Source organism: Mirounga leonina, unplaced genomic scaffold (genome assembly GCF_011800145.1).
Source record: "Mirounga leonina isolate KUSES-001 unplaced genomic scaffold, KU_Mleo_1.0 Mir_201, whole genome shotgun sequence".
NCBI classification, from domain to species: domain Eukaryota; kingdom Metazoa; phylum Chordata; class Mammalia; order Carnivora; family Phocidae; genus Mirounga; species Mirounga leonina.
In genome coordinates, this window is record NW_023270504.1 from 1,151,056 (window position 1) to 1,164,750 (window position 13,695).

The 13,695-nt window shown below is 35.2% G+C and overlaps 1 protein-coding gene across 1 annotated transcript in view; it reads left to right on the top strand.

Moving 5' to 3' along the window:
- The window catches only part of KIF21A (kinesin family member 21A), a 150,169-nt gene that overhangs the window by 122,405 nt on the left and 14,069 nt on the right, over positions 1-13,695 (top strand). Inside the window, exons 29-33 of the mRNA XM_035027912.1 lie at positions 232-360; positions 2,444-2,482; positions 3,161-3,175; positions 7,333-7,469; positions 9,636-9,816. Coding sequence (XP_034883803.1) covers positions 232-360; positions 2,444-2,482; positions 3,161-3,175; positions 7,333-7,469; positions 9,636-9,816 — 501 coding nt within the window. The remainder of the gene's footprint in view (positions 1-231; positions 361-2,443; positions 2,483-3,160; positions 3,176-7,332; positions 7,470-9,635; positions 9,817-13,695) is intronic.

A 13,695-nucleotide genomic window follows, 5' to 3' on the forward strand; every position in this document is an offset into this window, starting at 1 on the left:
TTTTTTTTTTTTAATTTTATTTATTTAACAGAGAGAGAGAGAGAGCACAAGTAGGCAGAGCGGCCGACAGAGGGAGAGGGAGAAGCAGGCTCTCTGCCGAGCAGGAAGAGAGGAACGATGGAAGGAATTCTCTAATGAAAAGCTTTTTTAAAAAAGCATGTTTCTTATAACATTCCTAACAAATCATAACCAATTAAAGCCACCTATTTTAATGTTCTTTTTTTCTTGTAGCTCAGATTCTGGAACCTCAGAGGCTAGTCTTTCACCTCCTTCTTCCCCACCAAGCCGGCCCCGTAATGAACTGAATGTTTTTAACCGTCTTACTGTTTCTCAGGGAAACACATCCGTTCAGCAGGATAAGTAAGTCTTTATGGAAAAGAGTCCCTCTGTTTATTATAGTGTTCTGAGCCTTTCAATATGGTCTGTAGAAAACATTTAGCCATCTCTTTGTGTGGGAGATGAAGTCTGACTTGTGAACTCTTGTCATATTTGATATGTTTTTCCAATGGGAAATGAACCATATAGAAAAGATGAGAGAAAATTATTTTCCTGCTGAACATTATTCCCTGTTGTAGGTTTGCATTGCTATACTTTCAGCATTTGTCTTGCCTTTTCTAAGTAAACTAGAATTGAAATATCTTTGAGGCCACTTGAAGTTTACGTTTCTTGGGATTCTTCAGCTTCTCTGAGCCCACAAAAGCCTCTAATCCATGTCGCCTGAGTTGAAAAGAGGCAAATATTTTACCTTCCATGCATATAACAGTTTACAAAGACCATTGTCATATGTGTAACATGTTACCATTTGGTTGTTTGACACAAATCTATCACAAAACTTTAGTAATAAAATAAAATAATAAAAGACAGTTCCTTTATAGGTGGAGGGGGTTAGGACTGAAGGTGGGTTGTGGAGGAAGAGAAGTTAGAGGGGTGTGAGAAATGCAATTTGCATTAAATTTGAAGTGAAAAAGTATTCCCACATTGAGCCAGAATCTCTCTTGCAAGAATTCAGTACTAACAATGCTGCTGTAAGATATTTATTAACTCTGACTTATCTGCTTTGATTTTGAATGTAACATTGTGGATGTATGTACTTCATATCCAGTCTCCCATCCCTGTTATTTGTTTTCTATGCTATAATCTCCCTGTGTAGATCAACAACTTCTGAGATTTATAGGATGCTGTTTAAGATCTGTCTGGCATGTTGAGATCATGCTAGATGGCTCTGTAGACTTAGAGAAGCACACATTTTGAAAGAATTTTTAATCTGCCTAATTTATGGATAAATTTCTTGATTAGATTTTAATATAGTTTAATCAGTAGATGACATGTCCTTTAAAATGATCTAGACAGATAAATATCATGTGTTATTGAAAAACAACTCTTTTAACATTATTAAGTCATAGCTCCCATTTAATTGAGAAAAGAGTAGAAGAACATTAGGAATGTCTTTGAGAAGTCTGTTTTCACTAATGATATGAAGAATTATTAAATTTTGTCTGCCTTACATTCACAGGCATAAGATTTTCTGTCAGTCTTGATAATCTTGACAATCCTAGTCATAGTTTTATATTTTCTACAGACATATTTTATAAGCTACCAATAATTTGACTCTGTCATCATCTCTATTAAGCTAAAACTCAGAATAACTGACTACACTTTCAAAGACTCACCTACCTTTTGAATCATTTTTCTTTCGGACTCTTTTCTGATACTAGAACATCTCAGCTAGAAGCAGATCCCACACATTGTTTCTGCTTATTTTCCACATCAGCATTCACTCTGTCCTCCTTCTTCCCAAACAACAAATTGATAGATTTTCACAATAACCCAGACTTATTGCTAGTCTTGCAGGTTTCAGGGTAGGACTGATAGGAGTGGCTCACCTATTTTTAAAATCCTACTGAAGTCCTCTATTACTGAGGGATTCCCTCATCAGGAGACCTCCATGTTTTTGAGATAAATTAAAATCAAAGGTTATTGCTTTTTGGGTAATTTGCTTTGCATGCAAACATTAGAATCTAAATCCAAAGTAATTATCAAGATGGATAAAATTCATTAATAGCTGTTTAAATGAGAAAAAATTTCTAGTACTAATCAAATTAAATAGGAAGAATCTTGAAGTGATGTATTTTACTTACTCGATATATTTCCTCTTTAGGGCCCAAACTTTAGAAGTGAGGATTGATAGGTTTTCTGTAGATCAGTAATAGAAAGTTTTGCCTCAAAGTCTTAGGAGAAAACATAAGAATAAAATATGTTACTAGATGTAGCTGTACATTGAATTTGCAGATATTCAGTGCAAATAGAAAAGCAGGGCATTCACTATAAAGGAAATGTTTGCTATATTTCTATTATTCATACTGTTGGTTTTCAGTTCAATCTCAGTGTCTACCTATTGACCTCTGTGTACTTTCTCCTCATAATTCTAACTCTTTCACTGTAGGTCTGATGAAAGTGATTCCTCTCTGTCGGAGGTACACAGGTACTTTCTATCTTTCCTACATTCTGGCATTTCGTTGATGTTCTAAGATGCCTTCCTAGAAACTATAGGCATATCTCACTTTTGTATGCATAACTTGTTATAAACCATATAAACACACTAATATTTTTAAACATATTAATTTTAATATGTTTTTGTCATACCTTTTAGACAAAGCAGTGGCAAACTTTTTTTTTGTATAATAACACAGGAAGTTGGGATGTTTGTTTTCTGTCTATAAATTTTTTATTTGAAAGAAATTAAGTTCTATGAATATTGATTTCATTGTTCCTCAGTGATTAAATGTTTTCAGTCCTTCAAAGTGTGGGAGGTAAATAAGTTTTTTTTTTGGTTGCTTTAGTGATGATAAGTAAAAAGTTTATGGAAGGTTTTGTGAAAACCTGAAAAAAAGATATGCTAGGAGGGGAAAAGATACTATGATACCTAAAATATAAGAAGAAATAGAAAGCAAAGGAGTTTTTCTAAAATAATAAATATTTTCTTCTGATAGATGCTGTTTTAAAAATAACAATGTTGAATTTTTTCATGTTATGGGTTTTTTTTTTTTTTTTTTGGACCCTTAATTTCTCTCTTTCTATCATTTCCTCTTTCCACTTATCATTTTGTCTCCTCTCTTTTTGCACTTGTTTCCCCTGTTATGGCCATTTTGCTGATCATCAGTAGATCCTCCAGAAGGTAGGCAGAGGAAATTAATCTCATTTATAGTATTACAAGATTTTACTGCTTTGCATGGAACAAAAATAAGCATTTTTTTTTTTTCCTTCAGGCCGGTTTGTTGTACAACTTTGCAATATTTGACCTTAACTTAAACTATTTTTAGGTTGATTTCTATATTTCAGAATGTGAATAGATTAATTTTAATAGTGAAAGAAATACCATGGATGTATGTTTTCAATTTCTGATTTTAAAAATTATCTTTGGTGTAAGGTAATCTCTATAAAATATTAGTCCTAATGTTGTGACTGGAGAGTATTTTTCAGTATCTTAGTAAAATGCTGTATTTAATGTTGAGATTATTTTTCTTCAGAAGTCTGAATAATCAATGATATTAAAACATAAAAATGAAAAAGAGGCTTCTCACAGTGGCAGTGCCATACATAAGTCACTGGAGGCAAATATTCACTTTGGTAATATTTCAACCTTTACCATGACAGACTGTTTTGTCTTAGGCTATTAACGTGATTTTTTTTCTTTATGATCAGCTTGTTGGAATATACATGCCTATTTTCTGTTTGAGAGGTACCAGTAGCAGTTGACCCTCTTGAACATTTGAAGCTATAGTTCTAATTCTATGGCTTCAGTTCATAGATGTAACCTCACATCAAAAGGATTTCAAAATGGAGATTCAGACTTTTGGGGAGGTTTGGCTTCCATTTCAGTTTTAATTTGGTTAACTTCTTAGATTACAAACAAGTTACTGAGCATGAATTTCATGAATCTCACATTGACACATGTATGCAAATACGCTTTGGACTTTATAATTATAATTATATATCCAGTGATAATAATTCCTGGTGTCATTTCTAGTGATGAGGAACAACTTTCACTTTTTGAAATCATTATAACTACACCCTAAAAATAAAGTTTGTTTGTTTTTTTAGTCCTGAGCTTAAATTTACATTTCTATTCATCAGCCCTCTTGAGCTCTGGCAGAATTAATCTTCTGGGATTAATTAATTGAATTAATCCACAGACCTCTTTCTGTGTGTATATGACAGCTCTTTAAATATTCAGCCCTTAACCTGCTCTTGTATCCTCTCTCCAATGAATATTTTCTTTTCAGCTCAGTAGGTCTAGTTTCATCATCTCTATAGCCTATAGATCCATCGTTCTGCTTCCTCTGCTTTGGAAAGTCTCCAATTTTTCAATGTTCCTAAAATCTAACATCTAGAACTCAACCTCCTTCCAGATGTGGCCTTGGCAGCATATAGTAGCTCTATTACATTCTTTCTCCTGAAATATTTACTATTTACTATTTATTTATATTTATTTATATACTTATATATATAATATATAACAATATATATAACAATAATATAATAATATATATCATTATATTATAATATATAATATATAAAATATTATATATTATTATATATAATATAATACATAATAAATATATAATATATAATAAATATATATTATATATTTATATATAATAATATATAATTATATTATAATATAATAATATATAATAATATATAATAAATATATATAATATATATAATATATAATAAATATAAAATATATATATATTTACTATTGAACAAGTTATTTGAAAGTGTTGGTAGAGGAACCATAAGTTGTTGATTCATTGATCTTCTATTCAATTAAAAATATCTCTTTAACTATTTATGTATTTATTTATTTCAATTTATTTAAACTAAAATAAACCCAGGGAACAATTCAGTCATTTCTCCTATCCCCTGCCCCCCCACCTCTGGCAATTACCAGTCTGTTCTCTGTATCTGTGAGCTTTTTTTATTTTTTAATACATATTTTTTAGATTGCACGTATAAGGAGATCATATAGCATTTATCTTTCTCTGTCTTATTTTACTTAGCATAATGACATCTTTAGCTTTTTAAATCTAGGCTACTATTTTTTTTTAAGATTTTATTTATTTATTTGAGAGAGAGAGAGATTGAGCGCACACAAGTAGGGAGGAGGGGCTGAGGGAGAGGGAGAAGCAGACTCTGGGCTGAGCACAGAGCCCGATGTGGGGCTCGATCCCAGAACCCTGGGATCATGACCTGAGCCAAAGGTAAATGCTTAACCAGCTGAGCCACCCAAGCACCTCTAAATCTAAGCTACTATTAAGTCTTTTCCTACTTGGAACATTCTGCTCTATCTTCTACTTAAATTTTATCTTTAATTGTATCCAGTGATTATTTTAGTGTTAAGTAGGTACTTAAAGTAAATAAATTTTGTTTGTCGTTTTCCTAGGCAATACAATACAGTATCTAACTCTTCAATCTATCAGTTTAATAAATATGCCATCTCTGTCTTCAGTGCTAAGGAAACATTGACTAGATATTGAAGATGTCCTTCCAAATTGACAGGAACATTGGATGGAACTACCTTACTATAACAGTTCTGTACTTACCTACCATATCCACAAGGATATCATTTGAAAATCTTATTGTATAGATCTTTTTGGAATCAACATGTATTGTGAATACGACATTCCCCTAATTTGCTATTAAGCCTACAAAGAACTTCCCCTGTGAGATTAGTGTTATCTCTTACTGATGAGCATTTATTTTTAAGTGTTTATAATGATTTGTTTAATATTTTCCTTTGTGAGACTCAACAAGAAGTTTTATCCACCTGTAATTTCTGAAATCCACTATTTCCCCCCTGCTTTTTGGAAATTTGGGTCTCCATGTTTTGTCCCCTTTATCAATCTTAGTGTACCAACAGTGATTTTTACCTCCACAATGGTGTATTCTTTTAAAACCCTGTGATATAATGACTTAAAAACAGAAATACTTGGGGCGCCTGGGTGGCTCAGTTGGTTAAGCGACTGCCTTCGGCTCAGGTCATGAACCTGGAGTCCCGGGATCGAGTCCCATATCAGGCTCCTTGCTCAGCAGGGGGTCTGCTTCTCCCTCTGACCCTCCCCCCTCTCATGTGCTCTCTCTCTCTCATTCTCTCTCTCAAATAAATATATAAAATCTTTAAAAAAAAAAAACAGAAATACTTGAATCCATTGGATAACTCTCTATTGTCAGTTCTAACTTATCTGGGATTTACATTTCTTCTTAATCATTTTCTGCCCATTGCATCTTGAAGATTGTTCTTTTTCATTAAGAAGATAGAAGGGCCCTGGGTGGCTCAGTCGGTTAAGCGTCCAACTCTTGATTTTGGCTCAGGTCATGATCTCAGCATTGTGAGATTGAGTCCCACATTGGGCTCTGCACAGGGCATGGAGCCTGCTTAAGATTCTCCCTCTCCCTCTGCCCCCCCCCCCAAGATGTAAACAGTTTTATTTTATCCCTATTATTTGTTTTGATATTATTGCCATCTATCTTATATTATGAACATATTCCAACATGGTAACTTTTCTTTCTTCTGTGAGCAAAGATACATTGACTTAGTCTTCTCAACACAACTATTTCAATTCAAATCCTAACTTAAACTCCTTTATATTTCCATAGTACGTAGTCTACTGGCATAAAGCAGAATGTCTAGAAATATTAAACTTGAGAAAACTCCCTAAAGAGCCTCATTGTACTTTTAAAGTCTCATTCCTTTTTAAAATCTTTGAGACTGTTAGAGTTTTTTTCTTTAATTTTTTGATAGTTTGGGGCTATTCTCCCTTTAGAATTTCTGTGTATGTGATCATTCCTATCTTTTTTCAAATTCATTTGAAATTTGTTTTTTCAGTATTTTGGGTGATATGTGTTATACTTTCCCCAGAATGTTCTTTTTGACCTAGAGTCACATTCCAGCCTGACAGAGAGTCACACCTTCCAGTTGTCCATCATTTATCCTTTCTTATTTGTCAGGATTTAGTATAATCAAACACCTCCCAATATTGCTTAAACTTTGAAGAGAAGATCTTGTTAGTAAGAAGATCCAATGTACTATACGCTTTGTTCTTTGTAGAATGCACCTGCTGGCTGATGCCTAATTAGTTGATGTACCCCATCACTACTATTACTAATTCACATTTTGTCTCTGTGTCCTTTTCCTTTAAAAAGAGACAAGGGAGCAGTCTGAATTTTATTATTAATTACTTAGAAAGACTTCTTAAAGTCAGGGGGGAAATAAAATTAGTCCCATGATATAGCTACTGAAATAAATCTTGTTTTTTCCCCCCATCTCAGGGGCATAATCAACCCATTTCCTGCTTCAAAAGGAATCAGAACTTCTCCACTGCAGTGTATTCACATAGCTGAAGGGCACACAAAAGCTGTGCTCTGTGTGGATTCTACTGATGATCTCCTCTTCACTGGATCAAAAGGTGCCAGTAGTTGTTTCATGTGGATAGTTAACAGATTTTTTAAAAAATGATAACATTTTTAACAGGCTTTAAAAAACAGTCAAACTGCTTAAGACCCATAAGAACCTGAGAGATAATCTGGTTCAACTCCTGAATTATATAAAATCATTGCATAGTTGGAAAGAAAGTAAGACCTCTGTTGATGTTATATGAATAGAATGTTGAGAGGATACATTTCCCTTCAGTAACTGAGCACTTAATGCATGCAAAAGGCCCTGAGCTTAGCAATGCAGGTTATATAAAAATTGACGAAAGGTTATTATGATGTACACTGTGGTAAAGAGAATAAGATGTAGTAACCACCATTTCTTGAGCACTTAACTATATGTCAGAGACTATGCTAAATACTATCCAAATTACATCTCATTTAATTCTTATGGTAACCCCAGTGAGATACATGTTACATCCTAATTTTACAGATGAAGAAACTGAGGATTCAAGAAATGAATAATTTTCGCAGATAAATTTAGTAGTAAGTGGAAGAGCCACGATTGGAAGCCCATGTCTACTCATCTCTAAACCTGCACTCTTAACCCCTTTGGTACAATTGCAGGCACCTAGAAATCAACTATAAATGCTCTGAAGAGTTAAGGACTAAGTGTTTTGGGTTTTCAGAAAAGGGAGAGGTTATGCCAACCTGTGAGAAATAAGGAAGGCTTTGACACGGAGGCATTTAGGATGAACCTTACAGGATGGTTTGGATATTGACAGGTAACAATTGACAACCAAGATTATAGAACAACATAAGCAGAGACATAGAGCTAAAAGTGGGGTATGTTTGGAAACGAAATCTAATTGGGTTGAAAAGTAGAATACAGTTGACCTTGAACAAATTGGGGGTTAGGGGTGCTGACACAGTCAAATCTGCATATAGGGGCGCCTGGATGGCTCAGTTAGTTAAACGTCTGCCTTTGGCTCAGGTCATGATCCCAGGGTCCTGGGATCAAGCCCCGTGTTGGGCTCTCTGCTCAGCAGGAGCCTGCTTCTCCCTCTCCCTGCTGTGCCCCCTGCTTTGTACTCTCTCTCTGTCAAATAAATAAATAAAATCTTTAAAAAAAAGAAAATCTTCATATAATTTTTGACTCCTCCAAAACTGAGCTACTAATAGATTTCCCCCTGAATTGAACTACTAATAGCCTTACCAGTAACATAAATAGTCGATTAACACATATTTTGTATGTTATATGTATTATATACTGTGTTCTTATAATAAAGTAAGCTGGAGAAAAAAATGTTACTAAGAAAATCATAAGGAAGAAGAATACATTTTTAGTACTGTACTACTGTACTGTATCAAAAAATTTGCATATAAATGGACCCATTCAAACCCTTATTGTTCAAGTGTCAACTGTAATTGTAAGGGAAGTGATGGGCAGTAGGGCTAGAAAGGTAAGAAGGAGGCATGTACAGGAATTTGGGAAGCTAGTAAAAGTTTTTTAGCATTTAGGGACATTACAGGACTCAGTTTAATCAACAAGCATTTATTGCTCACTGTATCTAAGGAAGTATACCAGTCTAGCTAGAACTTACAAATTGTGAATGACAAACCATTATCCAATTAATCTACTCTGTGAAAATGTACTTTTCTAATTCAAATTAAATTTATCTCCAGAATAATTACATATTTGACATGTCAGAAAAACAAAATAATTAGTTTATAATTATGTTTTGTGGTCAAAAATAAAGTCCATCAATCAGTGACACTTAGAAAAGAAAGGTGTATGTGTTTATGAGTGTGGAGTGCTTTGAGGAGGTAGGAGTGAACAAAGCAGAATATTTTGAAGAGGCTGATTTGGGAATGCCATTTTAAATTCAGGGGCAATATGAGGCAAGATTCTTGTGATAGGACTATTACAAAATTTTATATAATTATTTTTTTAATACCTCATAATACATACACCAGACATACCTGGCTTTCATCCAATCCTTTATATGTACTTTGCCCTTGAACCTGAAGCAGAAGGTCAAGGATGGAGGTAGGATGTCTGTTTCAGGTTAGTGGAATAATTACTTTTTTCTTATTTCATTTCATTCTCATAGGAGAAAAACGGTTTAGATAATTTTTATTGTTAAGAGAACCTAATGTAGCTCATATTGACACTATTTTCCTTTTCTTATTTGTTGTAGATCGTACTTGTAAAGTATGGAATCTGGTGACTGGGCAGGAGATTATGTCATTGGGGGGTCATCCCAACAATGTCGTATCTGTAAAATACTGTAATTATACAAGTTTGGTCTTCACTGTGTCTACATCTTATATTAAGGTGTGGGATATCAGAGATTCGGCAAAGTGCATTCGAACGCTGACGTAAGTAATTTAAAGACAAATAGCATAAGGGGCAAATAGTTCTTATGTACAACATATATGAAAAGATAGGACTGTGAATGTATTTTTATTTATTTATACCTGTCTGCTTCTGAAAGGATGTTAAAGTAAGAATGTAGATAATATAAGGGGGAAAACCTACTGAGAAAATGTAATATAAGAGCCTGGTAGAAATGCAAGAAGGAGGGAAGATGGCAAAAGAGTAAGGGACCTTGTTTCATCTGGTCCCTTGAATTCAGCTAGTTATCTATCAAATCATTCTGAACACCTGTGAATTCAACCTGAGATCTAAGAAAAGAATTGCTGCAATTCTACAAATAGAAAAGCAACCACTTTTTGCAAGGTAGGAGGTGTGGAGAAATGAATCTGAGGGGATATATCCTAAGATAAACCATCGTGGGAGAGAGCCTCCATAAGCCAGCTACAGAGCGCACAAAGTCGGAACTTTTAGAAGTCTGCTCCCGTGATGGACATCTCGGCTTGAAAGGTGCTCAGGTGGTGAAGAGTGTGGTCTCAGGATCCCTGGGGTCACAGAAAGAGCAGGTGTGCCTGAACTGGCAGAGTTCCCAAGCACTGGAGCAGGGAAGCCAGCAACAGTGGGCAAGCCCGGGAGTGGGCTCTCTGCTCAGTTTGCCATAAACTATGAACCACAGCGCAATCGGGCAACTGCTCTCCTAGCAGGGGACCTGCAAATGGAAGAACCTGGGTGACCCTACTTCTTCCCCTGGGAGGATCTGGGAGGGTGCGCACTGCAGAAGTCTGCAGAGTTTGATACACAAAAAAGTGATTGGCTGCTTTTCCCTGAGGGTTCACTGAAGAGTGGGGGCCGTGAACTTTCAGCTCCAGGGCTGGAGATCGGGATGCTGCCATTTTTATTTTCATCCTCTAAAGTGGTGCGGAAAGCTGTCAGGGAACAAAAGCCACATAGAGCAGCCTGAAGCAACTTACACTGAGCCTGGAACCCTGGCCAGCGTGGTGCAACTCTGCCCAGGCAAAGACACCTGAGAATCAGTGCAGCAGGCCCCTCCCTCAGAAGACCAGCAGGAACATCACGCTAAAAACAAGTTTATGGATCACACAGAACTGAAAAACTCCAGTGCTAGGGGAAAATAGTATATAGAATTCGAGGTCTTTTCTCATGATTCTTTAGTCTTACAGTCTAAAGTTTTCTTTCTCTTTTTCTTTTTTCCCTTTTCAACTAGTTTCTTATTTTACCAACTCTTTTTTAAAGTCTTTTTTTAATTTTCATTTTTACATTTATATTTTATTGATATAGTCTTCATTTTTGGCTTTCTTTCACTGTATTCAATTTTATTTTTGTGTGCATATATATAGATAGATAGATAGATAGATAGATAGATAGATATAGATATAGATATGTTTTTCTTCACAATATTGGGATCAAGTGTCTTCTAACAAACAGACCAAAATACCCCCAGGCCCAAGTGTATGACTCTGTTCTGTCTACCTGATTATATTCTTTTTTCCCTTTATTTTTCTTTTTTGGTTTCTGATCTCTTCTGATTTGTCTAGTGTATATTTTGCTGGGGTTGTTGTTGATATTTTTAATTTTTCTTTTTTGTTCTCTCGTTCATCTCTTCTCTGGACAAAATGACCAGAAGGAAAAATTCCCAGAAAAAAGAACAAGAGGCAGTACTCAATGCTAGAGACTTAATAAATATGGATATTAGTGAAATCTTGGAGCTAGAATTCAGAATAATGATTATAAAGATACTAGCTGGGCTTGGAAAAAGTATAGAAAACACTAGAGAATCCCTTTCTGGAGAAATAAAAGAACTAAGATCTAACCAGGTTGAAATCAAAAAGGGTATTGCAGAGATGCAATCAACAATGGAGGCTCTTACTGCTAGGATAAATGAGGCAGAAGAGAGAATAAGTGATATAGAAGATAAAATTATGGAGAATAAGGAAACTGAGCAAAAGAGAGATAAACAATTACTGGACTATGAGGGAAGGATTCCAGAGATCAGTGAAACCATAAAGTGAAACAATATTAGAATTATTGGGGTCCCAGAAGAAGAGGAAAGGGGGGGCAGAAGGTATATTTGAGCTACAGCTGAGAACTTCCCTAATCTGGGGAAGGAAACAGGCATTCAAGTCCAGGAGGCACAGAGAACTCCCCTCAAAATCAATAAAATTAGGTCAACAGCCCGACATATAATAGTGAAGCTTGCAAATTTCAGAGACAAAGAGAAAATCCTGAAAGCAGCTTGAGACAAGAAGTCCTTGACCTACAAGGGTAGGAACATTAGACCTACAAGGGTAGAAGACCTATTCACAGAGACCTGGCAGGCCAGAAAAGGCTGGCATGATATACTGAGGGTACTAAATGAGAAAAACATGCAGCCAAGAATACTTTATCCAGCAAGACTGTCATTCAGAATGGAAGGAGAGATAAAGAGCTTCTAGGACAAACAGAAACTAAAAGAATTTGTGGTCACTAAACCAGCCCTGCAGGAAATATTAAAGGGGATCCTGTAAACAAAGAGAGAGCCCAAAAGTAACATAGATCTGAAAGGAACAGAAACAATACACAGAAACAGTGATTTTACAGGTAATACAATGGCACTAAATTCATATCTTTCAATAGTTACTCTGAATGTAAATGGACTAAAGGCTCTAATCAAAAGGCACAGGGTATCAGATTGGATAAAAAAGCAAGACCCATCAATATGCAGTCTACAAGAGACACATTTTAGACCCAAAGACACCTCCAGACTGAAAATGAGGGGGTGGAGAACCATCTATCATGTTAATGGACATCAAAAGAAAGCTGGGGTAGCAATCCTTATATCAGACAAATTAGATTTTAAACCAAAGACTGTAGTAAGGGATGAAGAGGACAATATATCATACTTAAAGGGTCTATCCAACAAGAAAATCTAGCAATTATAAGTATTCATGCTCCTAACTTGGGAGCAGCCAATTATATAAACCAATAAAAAAATTAAAGAAACCCATGGATAATTAATAATAGAATAATAATAGGGGACTTTAAACAGCCCAATCACAGCAATAGACAGATCACCTAAGCAGAAGATCAACAAGGAAACAAGGGCTTTGAATGACACACAGGACCAGATGGACTTCACAGATATGTTTAGAGCATTCCATCCTAAAGCAACAGAATGCACATTCTTCTCTAGTGCCCATGGAACATTCTCCAGAATAGATCACATACTGGGTTACAAATCAGGTCTCAACCAGTACCAAAAGATTGGGATCATTCACTGCGTATTTTCAGACCACAGTGCTTTGAAACTTGAACTCAATCACAAGAGGAAACTTGGAAGGAACTAAAATACTTGGAGGTTAAAGAGCATCCTACTAAAGAATGAATGGGTCAACCAGAAAATTAAAGAAGAATTAAAAAATTCATGGAAACAAATGAAAATGAAAACACAACTGTTCAAAACCTTTGGGATGCAGCAAAGGCAGTCCTAAGAGGGAAGTACATAGCAATACAAGCCTTTCTCAAGAAACAGGAAAGGTCTCAAATACACAACATAACCCTACACCTAAAGGAGCTGGAGAGAGAACAGCAAACAGAGCCCAAACCAAGCAGGAGAAAAGAAATAATAAAGATTAGAGCAGAAACCAATGAAATGGAAAACAAAAGAACAGTAGAAGAGATCAATGAAACTAGAAGCTGGTTCTTTGAAAGGATTAATAAGATGAATAAACCCCTAGCCAGACTTATCAAAAAGAAAAGAGAAAGGAATCAAATTAATAAAATCATGAATGAAAGAGGAGAGATAATGACCAACACCAAGGAAATACAAAGAACATATTATGAGCAACTATATGCCAACAAATTAGGGAATCTGGAAGAAATGGATG